The sequence below is a fragment of the Pseudorasbora parva genome, chromosome 4 (assembly GCF_024679245.1).
Source record: "Pseudorasbora parva isolate DD20220531a chromosome 4, ASM2467924v1, whole genome shotgun sequence".
In the NCBI taxonomy this organism is placed as follows: Eukaryota; Metazoa; Chordata; class Actinopteri; order Cypriniformes; family Gobionidae; genus Pseudorasbora; species Pseudorasbora parva.
Genome location: NC_090175.1, coordinates 41,700,065 through 41,715,975, shown reverse-complemented (window position 1 = coordinate 41,715,975; position 15,911 = coordinate 41,700,065). Strand labels below are relative to the sequence as shown.

General features: G+C 37.5%; 1 protein-coding gene across 7 annotated transcripts in view; it reads right to left on the bottom strand.

The window, feature by feature from the left end:
- ptprdb (protein tyrosine phosphatase receptor type Db) overlaps positions 1–15,911 on the bottom strand; it is a 112,391-nt gene that overhangs the window by 53,000 nt on the left and 43,480 nt on the right. For 5 of the 7 annotated variants that reach the window (XM_067441829.1, XM_067441828.1, XM_067441831.1 and 2 more), the window contains 6 exons: positions 13,188–13,333; positions 12,807–12,948; positions 9,511–9,696; positions 5,064–5,081; positions 2,318–2,428; positions 2,113–2,124 (listed from right to left, as the gene is read on the bottom strand). In XM_067441829.1, coding sequence (XP_067297930.1) covers positions 2,113–2,124; positions 2,318–2,428; positions 5,064–5,081; positions 9,511–9,696; positions 12,807–12,948; positions 13,188–13,333 — 615 coding nt within the window. The remainder of the gene's footprint in view (positions 1–2,112; positions 2,125–2,317; positions 2,429–5,063; positions 5,082–9,510; positions 9,697–12,806; positions 12,949–13,187; positions 13,334–15,911) is intronic. The other 2 variants (XM_067441835.1, XM_067441830.1) reach the window with 1 other exon arrangement.

The window sequence follows — 15,911 nt, the reverse complement described above, 5'->3', positions numbered from 1 at the left end:
AGATGGATCCATGGACCGGAGTTGTTTGTACAGCACATCCCACAGATGCTCGACTGGATTAAGATCTGGGGAATTTGGAGGCCAAGTCAACACCTCAAACTCATTGTTGTGCTCCTCAAACCATTTCTGAACCCTTTTAGCTTTATGGCAGGGCGCATTATCCTGCTGAAAGAGTCCATAGCCACCAAGGAATGTAGTTTCCATTAAAAGGGTGTACATGGTCTGCAAAAATGCTTAGATAGGTGGTACATGTTAAAGTAACATCCACATGAATGGCAGGACACAAGGATTTCCAGTAGAACATTGCCAAAAGCATCACACTTCCTCCGCCGGCTTGCATTCTTCCCATAGTGCATTATGGTGCCATGTGTTCCCCAGGTAAGCAATACACATGCAGCCGGCCATCTACGCGATTTAAAATTAAACACGATTAATCCGACCAGGCCACCTTCTTCCATTGCTCTGTGGTCCAGTTCTGATGCTCACACGCCCACTGTTGGTGATTTCGGTGGTGGACACGGGTCATCATGGGCAGACTGACTGGTCTGTGGCTATGCAGCAGCCATGCTCTATGTATTCTGACACATCAGAACCAGCTTTAACTTCTTGGGAAATTGGAGCTACAGTAGCTTGTCTGTTTGATCGGACCACACAGGCAAGTCTTGACTCCCCACGTGCATCAATGAGCTTTGGCTGCTCATGACCCTAACACCAGTGCATCAATGATCCTTCCTTTAACCACTTTTGATATATACTGTTCACTGCAGACCAGCAACACCCCACAAGAGCTGCAGTTTTGGAGATGCTCTGACCCAGTCATCTAGCCATCACAATTTGGCCCTTGTCAAACTCGCTCAAATCCTCACACTTGCTCATATTTCCTGCTTCTAACACATCAACTTTGAGGACAAAATGTTCAATATATCCCACCCTTTAACAGGTGCCATAATGAAGAGAAAATCAGTGTTATTCACTTCACCTGTCAGTGGCCATATATATGATACCCCTCCAATGAATCCCCTGAATTCAGGTGTTCCAATCACTTCCATGGCCAAAGGTGTATAAAGTCAAGCATCCAGGGATGCAGACTGCTCTTTCAAACATTTCTGAAAGAATGAGTCACTCTCAGGAGCTCAGTGAATGCAATAAGTCCATTCGTAAAAATTTCTCACTACTAAATATTCCACAGTCAACTGTTAGTGGTATTATAACAAAGTGGAAGCAATTGGGAGCAACTCAACCACAAAGTGGTAGGCCATGTAAAATAAAGCGGAGTCGCAGAAGTTGCCAACTTTCTGCAGAGTCAATAGCTACAGACCTCCAAACTTCATGTGGCCTTCAGATTAGCTCAGGAACAGTGTGTAGAGAGCTTCATGGAAGGGGTTTCCATGGCCGAGCAGCTGCATCCAAGCCTCACATCAAGTGCAATGCAAAGTGATGCAGTGGCATAAATTGTGCCGCTACTGCACTCTAGAGCATTGGAGACACGTTCTCTGGAGTGACCAATCACGCTTCTCTGTCTGGCAATCTGATGGATGAGTCTGGGTTTGGTGGTTGCCAGGAGAACAGTACTTGCCTGACTGCATTGGGCCAAGTGTAAAGTGTAAAGGGGATCCCAAAGCAAGGTACATTAAGACATGGATGAGATATATATATATATATATATATATATATATATATATATATATATATATATATATATATATATATATATATATATATATATATATATATATATATATATATTGCGAAAATAATTTGTGAAAATGATGGAGCAGTAACTTAATACTATTCTATAGCAAACAAACAAATAAATTAAGGTAAATGAGTTAAATAAATAATTGTGTTATTATTTTTGGAATTACTATTTTGTGGAATTACTATCATAGTATTTGCTATCAGCATGATGTTATGGAATGCAGTTAAGTAGGATCAGGTGAAATATGGCCGATTAGTGTCAAATGACATATGCAGTATTAGGATCTGGAAAGTGATTTAGACTGTCCGGAGGGAGGGAATCCCAATGGAGGGGAAGGATTATGTAAATGTGAGGGTCTGAGACTCAGATTAGAGTAAGAAACAGAGCACTGGTTTGAGAGAAAGAGCACTTACCATCTCTTAACTCTACACAGGTGTCCAGCAGTGAGCAAAGAGGGAGAAAAAAATGAAAACATATCTAAGAGGTGATGATCTAAGAAGATTCAGACAGTTTAGACTACAAAGATTCGTTTTGACATGTATCTATTACAAGAATGTGTTAGTTACAGGTTTTAATTTCTAATTCAACAGCACTCAGATAAATAAGTCAAAGCTGTACCTCTGACGTAAAGGTTAGCTGGTGTAGAGTAACGTGTTCCTTCACTGTTGGTCGCGACACACTCATATTTACCCTGATCAGTTTCTTCACTCTGATCAATCTGAAGTGCACCTGGATACACATGTACATATAAAGGCAAAACATTTACAACACAACAGCACACACACAGACTTTTTCACCAGCCCAGTCCTTTGGATAGAATGATCCGGGTTCTGTACAAGTTAAGCTCCATCGACAGTATGTGGCATGCTGGCCAATGACATTTTATATATTGTATACTGTTTTATTTAAGTTTTATTTGTTTTATTAAACTCACTAACTTTGTGAAAAGTATATGGATTATAATTCTATAATAATTAAGAGTAATTCTAGTGTAATGTAATTCCAGCAAAAAAAATACTGTCTTGCACACCCAAATTATTAGTTGGATCATGTGTAGGATAAAAGTCCAATATAAACTTTAAAAAATTAACCCACAAAATAAACCAATTCTTAATTTGAAATAATACAACTCCTGCACAGTACTCAAATTTGTATTAACCTTTAGGCTAGCTAGCCTTGCTTATTGGCTTTACTGTACCCAACATTTATTACTGTTTTCACAAGCTAAGGGATGAGTAAAAACATATTTTTTGTGGAAAACTAAAAGTATGTCAGAAATGCTGTCTATAGAGCTCAACAATTGTATTAACAAACTCAGACATGCTAACACTGTACAACCTGTTACATGTAAATATCAGGACAAAATTACAGTGGTCAATAGAGTTAAAACAACATATAAATCATCAGTATAAAAAAAAAAAATCCTGGAACAACTCTTTCCAAGAAATAAATAAAGAAAATATTGCCTTAAAATCTCAAAAACAAAGCAATCAAGAAATTGTTCTTACCAAACAGAAACAAAGAAAAGCAGTCAGTCTCTTTCAATACGTTTTTTTAATATTAATATTTCGATATAAACAGACAGACATGAAAGACTCCAAAAAGAGACACAGGCTGTTGCACTGCATGTAGAGCAGATTCGAAAAAGGTTTCATTAAAAAAGACAAGAAAGAAAAAAATAGCCTGATTTATCATCCAAGTAGAAATTTCTAGCTGAAAAATGAAGTGATGTTTAATTAGAGAGACAAAGAAGTGAAAAAGATTTGCAGAGGAATCAGAAGAGCGTGAGAAAAACAGCAAAAGCAACAAAAAAAAGTTAAGTGGAATAAATTAACAGCATTCAATATTTCTGTAATGTCAGTGACAGTAAAATATGTCACTGAAATTATTGGGGGGAGGGGATTATTTGGTCTATATTTTCACAATATATTCAGTAAGATAATTTAGTGAATCGCTTATCTTTTCCCATCATTCATCTGGAAAATGCATTAAGGCCCCATTATACTTGCGGCAAAGTTCTTTTTCATTCTTTCCTTGGGGGTAAAATAAAGTTCGAAATATGTGACCAGCAATAAATTGTAAGCGAACATCCGACGCCACCCACACGGCTGAGAGAGGTGTTTAAATGTTTAAATATGTGCTCTCAATAACAAAATAAACGCGAATTTATAGCAACAGAATTTATAACGTTAAAATAGCAAACATTTTAATAAAGCATAAGAAAATCATCTGATCAAAGCAACATGGCACTCCAGTAAAGTCACGTCACGTTTATTTATATAGCACTTTATATAATAGATAGCTTAGAATCAACAGCTTTGTCAGTGTCTCATTTTATCAGAAGTACAACTTCATTTTCTACTATTAAGCAGCTCTCCAGTGTGTTCATGTTTTCACTCTCAGACATCTGACCTCGACGGACTGAACAGGAGAAATGAACCTGATAAAGTTTTCCATGTAAAAGAAGGCGGAGCCTCCGCCCATACCTAACCTATTATGTAATCGCCACAAACCAATGATAGTACAAAGGTGTTTACAAGCTGTAGCAAACTTTTCTAGAAAGATCGCTTTGGCAAGCAGTTTCGAACCCCCATTTTTTTCGGAATGACGTCACATTAGTTCTCTCTTCGATTTCGCTTCAAGTATATTGGGGCCTTATCTCTGACTTCAAGTATTTTCAAGTAATGATGCAACCATTCAAGGTTACACATTTAAAATGTATAGCCTTTGGGGACAACAGATCAAAAAAAAAAAGATGACTCATCTATCAATGTTTTGTTAAAGAATATGCTCTCTAGATTGAGAATGTCCCTCCTTATAATACCATGTATGTATGTTTTAGGGATGAGCCTTTCAATATGTCTTGCCCACGCTTCCTTTTTCAATAGGTAATACGTCACCACAAGAAAGAACATTGCATCAGACAATGTCATGGGGCCATTAAAAACCATATTGAACAACCACTAAAGTAAATCCTCTTTCACTTTTTTCCGCCTAAAGTAAAGATTTCAAATTATTTTTATCAACTCACAAAATTAATGTCTATTTGATTTTAATTTGCCATGAAAATAACACATTCAGATAAGATCTGTGTAAAGGGGAGGCAGTTTTATAATGACAACAAAACCCAAACATTAATCATGATAAACAGTCTCTGAAAATGACACGGATAGTCGAGAGAGAGAGAGAGAGAGAGAGAGAGAGAGAGAGAGAGAGAGAGAGAGAGAGAGAGAGAGAGAGAGAGAGAGAGAGAGAGAGAGAGAGAGAGAGAGAGATGGAAAGACAGAGGATGGGGAAGGGGAAAAGGAAGAAAGAAAGAGCGATAAGGTGAGGATAGATGTGGTGGGTTGCTTTAGTCTCTTACCTCGGATAGGCGTACCCCCTGGATGTGTGAGAATGAAAGCAGATGGGAGATTAAAGAGAAGACGAGTTAGTGCAGCGAGGGAGAATGAGAGAAAAAAAACAAAGTGACAGAGAGAGAAAGAGAGCGAGAGAGGGAGAGAGAGTGTGAAAAAGAGAGAGAGAAAGAAAACAGAAAGAAGGATAAAAAAGAAACAGCAAAAAGAAAGTGTGCAAGAAAGAGAAAGAGGGGAGGAGGGAGACTCTTCATGTCTTAAGTGCAAAGTGTATGTTGGGAATTTATGAGATGACAACAGAGGTTGTCTTAACCCAAAAAAAAAGAAGAAAATTTTCCGTCATTTAGCAAGTTTTATAAATAGTGACGATTATAATGTTTATATATTATAAATATGTTACAATTTTAAAAATAAGATTACAAATATTTTAATTAATTAAATTTTTCACAGATTAAAAAAAAGCATCTGGGTATCGTGCATACCAATCTCAGAAACATTTTTTAACCATTCCCATAGAAACATATGTGGTAACACTTTATTACAATAGTCCACTTTAGACATCCTCCTAAATATAAGTAACTTTGCAACTACAAGTCAACTAGCCATGAGAGTATTATTAAATTTAAGTCTTAATATCTTAATATACTAACCCTAACGGTCTACTAATACTCATTCACATACTAATACTAATGTAGTTGCAAATGAATGAGAGTTAACATGTAGTTGCAAATTTCCTTATAATTTTTTTCTACAATAGATTATCTAAAGTGGACTATTGAAATAAAATGTAACCAAATCTGCATACAAGATATTTAGAAATAGAGATGTGCCCGAAGTCGAATACTATGTTCGGAAAGGAAATGACGCATTATACGGAGCCTCAGTCTAAACTGTGACATGGTCATCATTTTAGCGGTCGGATGAGACGCTAAAACGAGGTCCTAACATGTTATCATTAAAAATCCCAGGATGTCCTGTGCAAAAATAGTATCCTGGCTAAACTTGCCCAATGGCTTCTGTCCATCATCATGGCCTCCTAATCATTCTCATATACTGATTGGTTTTATCACTCTATCCTATCTCCTTTCCACCAATCAGCTGGTGTGTGGTGGGCGTTCTGCCGCACTATGGCTGCTGTCGCATCATCCAGCTGGATGCTGCACATTGGTGGTGTTTGAGGAGATTTCTTAGCCTGACAAGCCAGACCCACATCAAGATGTTTGGTCTGGAAACTCACCAGGGCTCAATCCAAGGAGCGGGATAAACGGTTGTCTTTCAAACTCCCTCTGCACGCAATTGGATAGCGCTACAAACAACCAGAGCAACGAAGGTGAAGCAGAGCTAGTTGAAAGAAGAAACTTTTGCCATATCCGGTCGGCAAAACTCAGAACACATATTCCCTTTTTAAGAATGACTTCAGTGCCGTTCTTTGTTCTTTTCTCAAAGAAAAGCTTAGCTTTAAGACTTCCAGAGTCGCGGTCAGAGCTGATTCGAAAGACCGGCGTTCTTTTACTAGTAGCACGCAAGTGCAAATCGGCCGTCATTATGTTAAGCCCCGCCCACCGACTCTATACACGATGTGATTGGCCTGACCAGAGTTTGGCGTTTACAGCTCAGAAGTGTATTGAGAGTTGCTAGACGACACTCGCGGCAGATTAGATTTGCTGCCGCTAGGGTGCGTCTAGATATCTAGGCTAGAGATTCCTGCCTTCCATATGTAAAGTGCTTTGAGTACCCAAAAAAGCACTATATAAAATGTAACAAAATATTATTTATTAATTATTTTTTAAAAATGCATGATGGGATGGTAATTATTTTGTGTTCTCTCACAATATAGTTGGGTAATTATGTTGCATATTTAAAATTTGCCATCATGTGTACTCTGTGGATAGGGGTGGTGGTACTGACCACACATTTTACAAGATAAGATATTTGTTGAGCACCAAATCTTCTGACATTGTCCCATTGTCTCCAACTATCTTCATGTGATAAGTTAAATCTGATGTACTGTAATATAAGCGACTACCGCAGCTCCGTAGAATGGATTACTCGTTTTCCGTAACTTCGAAATTTGGATTTTTGCGTCGGGTGCATCTCTAATTAGAAGTAAAGAAAAAAGGGGGGGGGGGGGGAGTTTTAGGTTCACATTTGTAGTTTGCTACATTTGGTTCTTTTGGTTTGGACCAAAAATAAACAAATTATACATTTATTCCTGGTTCGCTTAGCATTCACGCTGCTGTTTTTAACACCGAACCAGAAACAAATCCCCCACCCCAGTTTTTAGGACATAAATTTTAAGGCAGAACTTACCGAACATCTAAAACAATGCTGTGTGCTAAATATGCTTAGAGCACACAAAAAAGAAGATGCTGTGAGGGGACGCTGTTTCTGACACCTGTGCCGAACTGTAATAAACAACATAGCTCCTATGATGAGAAAAACAGGGGTTTTTTTTGTGCACACGAAGGTCCAATTAGCAATGTTTAAACTTATTCAAATAAACCAAACAGAGCAATCTTTTGTTTTAATTGAAGCAAAACTGGACAAGTGTGAACATACGCTTAAAGCACACCTGCGAATAGTAAATGATGATTTGAGGAGAAAAACAATAATAATAATAATTATTATTATTTTTATTATTGCTCATTAAATTAGATGACAGATTATAAAAATGAAGAGTTTCTTTTGATATCAATATCACAGCAAAAATACCAAGTGTTTGACGACAGAAGAAAAAATAAAAGAAAAAAAATGACAGAAAATTTACAACCAAGCCCGTCGGTGACGGATAGCAATAATTCGTAGCACAACCTCTAGATGACACCTGTTTTCTGAAAAAGCTGATCATAAAACCAGTGCAATAGGGAAAATTCATCAAAAAGAACACAGAGACTTAAGACAGGCAGACTCGAGCCCAGAGAGGAAAGCCAAAAAGGCCACGGTTTTGGGTGAAAAGCCACTGTAACATTCAGCATTAGGACATTCAAACCTATCTAGGCAACAAAGTAAGAGAAAGAAAGAGAGAAAGAGTGAGATCTGAAAGAGTGAGAGGGGGTAGTGATGCAGGAAATCCAATGCCAAGGGCAGTGAGCGTTTGGAGAAGTGAAAGAGTGAGCCAGTGAAGGAGGGAGCGAGAAAACTTAAGTGAGAGTGGAAGCAAGAGGCTCAGTACCACACGTTAGAGGGGCAGCGCTCAGGTAAGGAGAACTATCTACGGTATGTGAGTGCTGTGTGTTAACACACTACTATATGTGTGTGGAGAGGGGGTGACTATATTGTTAGGGGAAATTCAATATATAGATATGCCATGCGCTTTACCAATAACGACATGTTTGTGTGTTTTGTGCTTGAACATGTGTGAGTGTGTGTTGTGCCTCAGAATAACACACTTACCAAAGGACTCTGTAGATTAAAACACAGAAAGAGAGACAGCACATTTATCACTTAAGGTTGTCACACAGCAAAAACAGTGTTTTTGAGACTGTGTGTGTGTGTGTGTGAAAGGATATTGGCTACAGGATTTCTTTAAAGGTGCACTCAGGAGGTTATGCATGTAAGTTTGCGGCATGGGAGTTGTTGGATGTCATGGTTTGTTTCATCGGTCCTGCAGTGACAGCGTGTCTGGATATTTCATTTTTCCCTTTTATGTCGGGTTCCCTTGTTGTTCTTTGTTTACAGGTACTTTTATAATTATGTTTTTTAAAGTATATATAAAATATATATCGGTACCACTTTGATTATCATCCAATACTAGAATTTATAAATTAAAGATTTTGTTAAATTTAGATATTTTGTTACATTTAGCATTTTAGCTCTACCTGCATTTAAAACTCACTTACAGTTACTATTTAAAAGCGCTTTCAATTTAATAACACTGTTAGGTGTAATCTTTAGAAAATCTCAAAATAAATATCGTTTTTTATATAATACATTTTAATGGTGTGAATTTTTTTAGCATTTAAGATGACTGATTTTACTTTTTAGTGATTTCTTTTTTAATTTATTTAGACGCGGTAGTATCATTTTAATATTGGGCACAACACGAAAATAATTATAGGCTTTCCTGTATTGTTTCGGCCAGAATTTTAATATCTGTGAACACCCAGTATGCATATGAAGTAAACGTATTACATTATTATTATTATTATTATTATTATTATTATTATTATTATTATTATTATTTGTGACTTGTTGGTAGCTCAGTAAAACCCAGCTGGTCATGTGATATCAACATGGCTGTCCCCATGAGGACATCAGCTCCAAGTAGACTGAACCATTTTTTATAAAGCTACTGATTTCATTTCATTTCATGTGAGTGTGCATCACAATAAAAACATATTTATCATTAAATGTACAATTCAATTTTTTTTATGAGGAAAATTAGCTAAGTGCACCTTTAAACAAATGACAAGAATAAGAGAACAAAGACTGTAAATCCTTCTGGAGCACACACACCTGAGCGTAGTTGTTTGATCCGACCATGAGTGTGTGTATCTATGGGGAGGAAATCTTTAAACCAGGTGATCTCTGGGTCAGGTGTTCCGCTGGCTGCACACAGCATGGTAGCGGTGCGAGAGCGCTCCACCACCTTCAGCTGAGGACCCATATCAATAGATGGGAAACCAGCGGGAAGCTGGTCCTCTGGAATAAATAAATACAAACAAACATTACACTCACACATCTGTTGATACTGGAAACCACCAAAACACACACGCCCCTACGCAAACAAATCACACATCTTGATAGCTCAGTGCCGAAATTCATCATGCAACATCATGAGTGTATACACTTCTTACAGCGATTGCCTTCAAGTGTTTTGGTCCCCCAGTCCACTGTTTTAACAGTGTTTCTCAGAAAATGCTTCTCAGAAGTCACATCTGGGGTGACTAGCAAGGGTTTATGATGTCACCAACACGGGAAGAAGCTCATTGTAGTCCAAAACCGGCTGTTTTTGTAGGCAATAAACTGCCATAACTTTAAAAGACAATATCTCCGTTTGCATTGAACTTTCAGTGCTGTAACTTTGCAGATACTGTTTGTGCTCAAGCAGCAACTATACACAATAACTAAGGTTAAAAAAGTGAAATCGCATGCAACCACCCCTTTAATGTAACTCTAAAGACCTATTCCTGTAGACAAGTGTTTCCCAAACTTTTTTCAGTCATGGCACCCTTTGAAAATGTTCTACATTTTGTGGCACCCCCTCGAATGTTATGTTAGGGGTGTAACGGTACAGATTGCTCACGGTTGGGTTTGTATCACGGTTTTAGGTTCACGGTTTCAGGACAGTTCGGCATTTGTTATTTTCAGGGAAAAAAGGACTACTGTCAAATAAAAAAATAAAAAAAGAACAAATAACTTAAAATACAACCAGCAGAACAAATAAATACTTTTGAGCAAAGATACTAATAAAATAAGAACAATGCTCTTCAGGTTTTTCAGGTAGGTCTAACATTAGTTTAAGGTAGAGAAATTGAATAAAGACCCTGCAGTAAAATAACTGCATATTAACTGTTTAAATTAAAAATTAATCCTTATTAATCTTACAAAAGCTATTCAATCAAGAGCAGTGATGTCCTTATCTTTAGTTTGACAGGGATTATGAAAAACATTATATAGATTTTTGTTTACTTTAATATGATGCATAAATTGAAATGTATGTGTAAAGTTGCCATTTAATGCCGTAATATGTAATTTTGAATGTTTTTTTATGTTGATATATTTGTTAAATGTCTGTTTTATTACATTATATGACAATTTAAAACATATTTGCAAAAATAGAACATATATTAGCAGGTTACAGAAATCAGACTATGCAATCTGACTCCACTGTTGCATGACGTCCACATACATGGACAGTTAGATTTTGGTGTATAAAAACTACATTTTACTCTAAATTTTAGTTTATAAAATACTAACATATCATCATACTTTACTGTACATACTAATATTTTTTTTTAGCTCAATTGACCTCATTGTATAAAAAAAATTCACAGATATGCCTGGGGCATTTGGCACATGACTATCACTGTCAGCCATATTGGATTAATGATGTCAGCAAGCAATGAATATGTGGAATACAAGACACAATAATGACACTGCCCTCAAGTGGTTTGAAAACCATAATCATGAGAAATGACCCTAAATGGAGTTAAATTAACTGTGCCCAAATGTGGACACACATGAAAGGGTTAAACAGAGCAGTAAAGGCTACTGCTCCTTTAAGACCTAATGCAAGGATAGTCGTTGTCTTTCTCGACTGTATAAAGTTAACTTAAGCCGTATACAGACTATGTCTGCTTGGATACTCATCAGGATGGACATGCTGACATACTTTTTTGTGAGTTTGTCCGGTCAAGCGCAAGATTTGAAAGATAACTCAATATTTGCGAGCTCACAGCATGCGTGAGTTCTCATTCGCATCTTGTGGCTCCACACGCGGGTGATGACGGAGAAAATGACTGTTCTAATTCGAATATATGGCGGCACTCGCATGCATTAATAATTTTTTACAAAGAAAGACCGTTTTGCCCACACTTTTCTTTTATTATCGCTGTTGTTTTAGTCAAGTCAAGTCAAATATACTTTATTGTCCCGAAGGAAATTTTTCTTAGGCGCAGTGCCACAGCAGCAGTAGAACATACAGTACACAGATAAACAACAAAATACATACGTAAATGTACAACATACAACATACATACATACAGCAGCAGTACTGTAACCATACACAATCTGTGCAAACCCCGCATATCAAGTAAATAATATTAACTGGCTCTAAAGCAAAGACATTCTTAAAATAAAACCTTGGATCGGCCAAAACAAATCTACAATACAAACATATGAAAAAAATAAATAATAAATAATAAATAATAATAAAAACCATTCCTGTGAGCAGAGGAGTGTACTGAGGAGCCAGCACGTGTATCCATAGACAGAAACATAAAGCATTATTTTCAAGTTACAACCCATATTAAAGATGCGTGAACAGATGTGAGATGAACCGCGGTGCAAGTGCGTCCCGACACCTTTTACACAGCACCCCTGCTCACGTCAGACGGCACCACGGTTGGGAAACACTGCTGTAGACTGTAAACATCCTGTATTTTTATACACTATATTGCCAAAAGTATTGTGACACCCCTCCAAATCATTGAATTCAGGGGTTCCAATCACTTCTATGGCTACAGGTGTATATAATCAAGCATCGAAGCATGCAGACTCAGTGAATTCAAGCGTGGTACCGTGACAGGTCGCCACCTGTGCAATAAGTCTATTCGTGAAATTTCTGCACTACTAAATAATCCACGGTCAACTGTTAGTGGTATTATAATAAATGTGGAAGCAATTGGGAATAACAGCAACTCAGCCATGAAGTGGTAGGCCACGTGATATCACACAGCGGGGTTAACTCAGAACGGTACTTGACTGACTGCACTGTGCCATGTGTAAAGTTTGGTGGAGGGGGAATTATGGTGTGGGTTGTTTTTACAGGGGTTGGGCTTGGTACCTTAGTTTCAGTGAAAGGAACTTTTAATGCTTCAGCATACAAGACATTTTGGACAATTTCATGCTCCCAACCTTGTGGGAACAGTTTGGAGATGGCCCCTGCCTGTTCCAACATGACTGTGCACCAGTGCACAAAGCAAGGTCCATAAAGACATGGATGAGCGAGTTTGGTGTGGAGGAACCTGACTGTACCAATAGCTAAAGCAAATTTTTTGAAGAAGCTTCTAGTCAGATCTTGTACCTACCACGGAGAACACTGAGACGTGTGGAGGCGCTGATCTCCCCCTTATCATTAGATGCCACACATTCATATATAGCCTCATCACGCGGAGTCCGAAGCGGCTGCACTCGCAACACAGACCCTGAACCATCTTCAAAATCTATTACCTGCAGACAGACAGAGAGAAATGTGTTAGTAAGTCCCTGAATAGCTTGTGTGTCTTTATAGACCATGTCTATAAAAGCCACTGAGCCAGGGCAAATGTGTGAAGTTAAAGGAAGTGTACTATGGGAATCTCACTTTAGTAGTGTTACAACTTACAACCTTATAATCGCTGCTTGCAGCAAAGGTGTAAGAAAGCTGTTTGTGCGGTTTGTTTTTGTGCAGTCGGGGGTCAGGGGTTTACCTCAAATCTCTGGTTGGTGACTTTTTTGCCTTTTCTGCTCCATGAGATTTTGGGCTGTGGATCTCCTGTGGCTTGACATACGAAGGAGGCCACGCCCCCCTGAACACCTATCTGATCAGTGGGCATCCGAGTGAACCGAGGAGCACCTGCCAAGAAGGACAGAGATTGGTTTGTATAAGGTGACCCATAATTAACCCTTCGAGAACTGCATAGTTTTAGGGCCCTTTAGAAGTTTTGACATGCTCTGACTTTGTGCTTTTTTCCATTGCTTATAAACATATTAATGGCAAAAATGTCATTACACTGTATTCAGCACAAACTGGGTTACCATAATATGTTAGCAACATGTATGTACATGCTTGTATTTTTTTTATTTTTTAAAGCAAGTCAATTAAGGCCAAAAAACGGTATGTCCACATGACTTTTGATTAATGGTTGCTGTTGCCTAGAGTTTTTGCTTAAAACTGATGTGAGAATCATTGTGCCTACTCATTCACATAAAACAAAACAAAACAAGAATATTTTTTCTTTAAAAATGAGCTTGTGTGAATGATCATGAATAATGCTATGATTTACACCTGAGAGAACAAAGAACCGCATAATGAATGATCCTTTGAGTCAGGTATGTGAGAGCGAGTTAAGGAGCAGGACAAAATAAATATATTTTGTTGTAGTTTATTTAGAATATAGTTAACAATATAAAGTGAGAGCCAAAGGCACATTACACAGGCCTATTTTATTTTAAATTATCAAAAGATTTGACATTACTATTTTTAATGTTTTTGAAAGAAGTCTCATGCTCAAAAAAAAAAAATCAGTATTCAGTAAATACAAATAACTGAATAATTGTAATGATGAATGTTATCAGTAAAATATCTGGGGTTTAAAAACAATGCAATGCTATTTTGATTTCAAAGAGTATAGTATTAATTAAAATACAATTGATTAAATACAGGCAATTGGCTGTTGAAACATTAATTAAAATTAAGATACAAACAAAATACACTTTAAAAGTCTTTCTACAAAACAAAACTTAATGAAGTGGTCAAAATCACGTCTGACCCACTCCATGTCTACAAACATATTGCACATCTTATGATGTGTCCCATCTTACTTGTGCTGTACATAATCAACATAGATTAAATACAAAAATAACATTAGGCTATAATATTAAACAAAGTATGTTTTGTACTTTGTACTAAGTATTGTACACACTACATTTGACTGGTAGCCTACTGTATTTATAGCATCTGAGCAGAAATTTGTACCTACCTATTTAGTTTATTTTGTATTATTTTGTTTGTGAACACGTTCTATACTAGCCTGGATGCCAGCCGAGCTTAGCCCTGCCCACAGCATTTTTAGGTCAGGCGGTTCGGTCTGGCCTTGATCCATAGAGGAGTAATTATCCCCGAACAGAAACTGTTCGGACCAATGAATTCATCAGGGCGGGCTATAGACGATGATGGACAGATGATCAACAGTAACGTAATCATGCACGTCATCAAAGGGGCTTGGATTATATTTGTTCAAATCCTAAACGGAGAGGTTGTTTGTATATACATTCACCTTCACTATTTCTCCCAGAAATGATGATCATGTTGGGTAAGTACTCTGTGTATCATTACATTCTTTTATTTTTTTACCACACCTTGGCAAAGATCGTTTATTTCAGCATGCTTGCAGACAGGCCAACTACTAGCCCTAAACAATAGCTTCTCGGGGGGGTTCTCCGGGGGAAAAATGGTGTTTGGGGGGTAAAATGTGTGTTATTTTGGCAAGGTTACCTGCTAAAATTCGCACTCATGGGTTTATTTAATCACATAATAGTCGCTTCAACCCATGGACAGAAAACAACCCGCGGAAAAAAACGAGGACTTGGCAACACAGTGCAGTTGAGTTCTGTTGACATTTGACAACTAGCGTAATGCGTTGCGTCGTTGCTCTGATTGGTTGTAGCTCTATCCAATTGAGGTCTTTCCTTGTTCAGTTGAAACACGCCCCATTATCACAGCCCAATGGAGCAGTTTCAGACTCCTATTCTGACGAGAATTGAGTATGACCACGTCAGGCTAGTTCTATACAGTTCCATTCCATTACACTTTGTCCTGCTTATTTTAGAAGCAAGAAAGAATCACCCTTTCTTTCTTTCTTTCTTTCTTTCTTAAGCCAAGGCTTAAAAAAATTACCACATTTATATCCATTATTGAAAATGACAACAAACCTGACTTTGACTTAGTCATAAAACCTTTTTAAAAATCAGGCTGTGATTTCATGTGTGCATTAGAAGCGCATTACAGTTAATACAAAAGACTGTACATTGAATTAACTTGTAGATGAGGAAAAGTGCAGATCAGCAGTGTCATTGACGCAGTCTGCAGCGGTTGCTAATCCACTCGATCTAAGGATGATGTCACATTAATCTGCTCTATAACCCACTGACCAGCAGCTCTAAACTAATGGCATGTGTAACTAACCAAAGGCTCAGCTCAGGTTCGAACAGAACAATGAAGTTAGAGCGTGGGTAAATGTTCATGTCATCACCGCAGATTATGTGCAATGAAATTTCTTCATCTTCACTTTGCATGCTTTAATCCACACAGGCGCAGATAATGTTTACACAAGAAACTACTCTTCCATTTGTATACAATTCAATTAAAAAGACCACAGAGAGAACAATACAATGTTTATGATAATTATAAAATAATTAAATAAAAATGTATC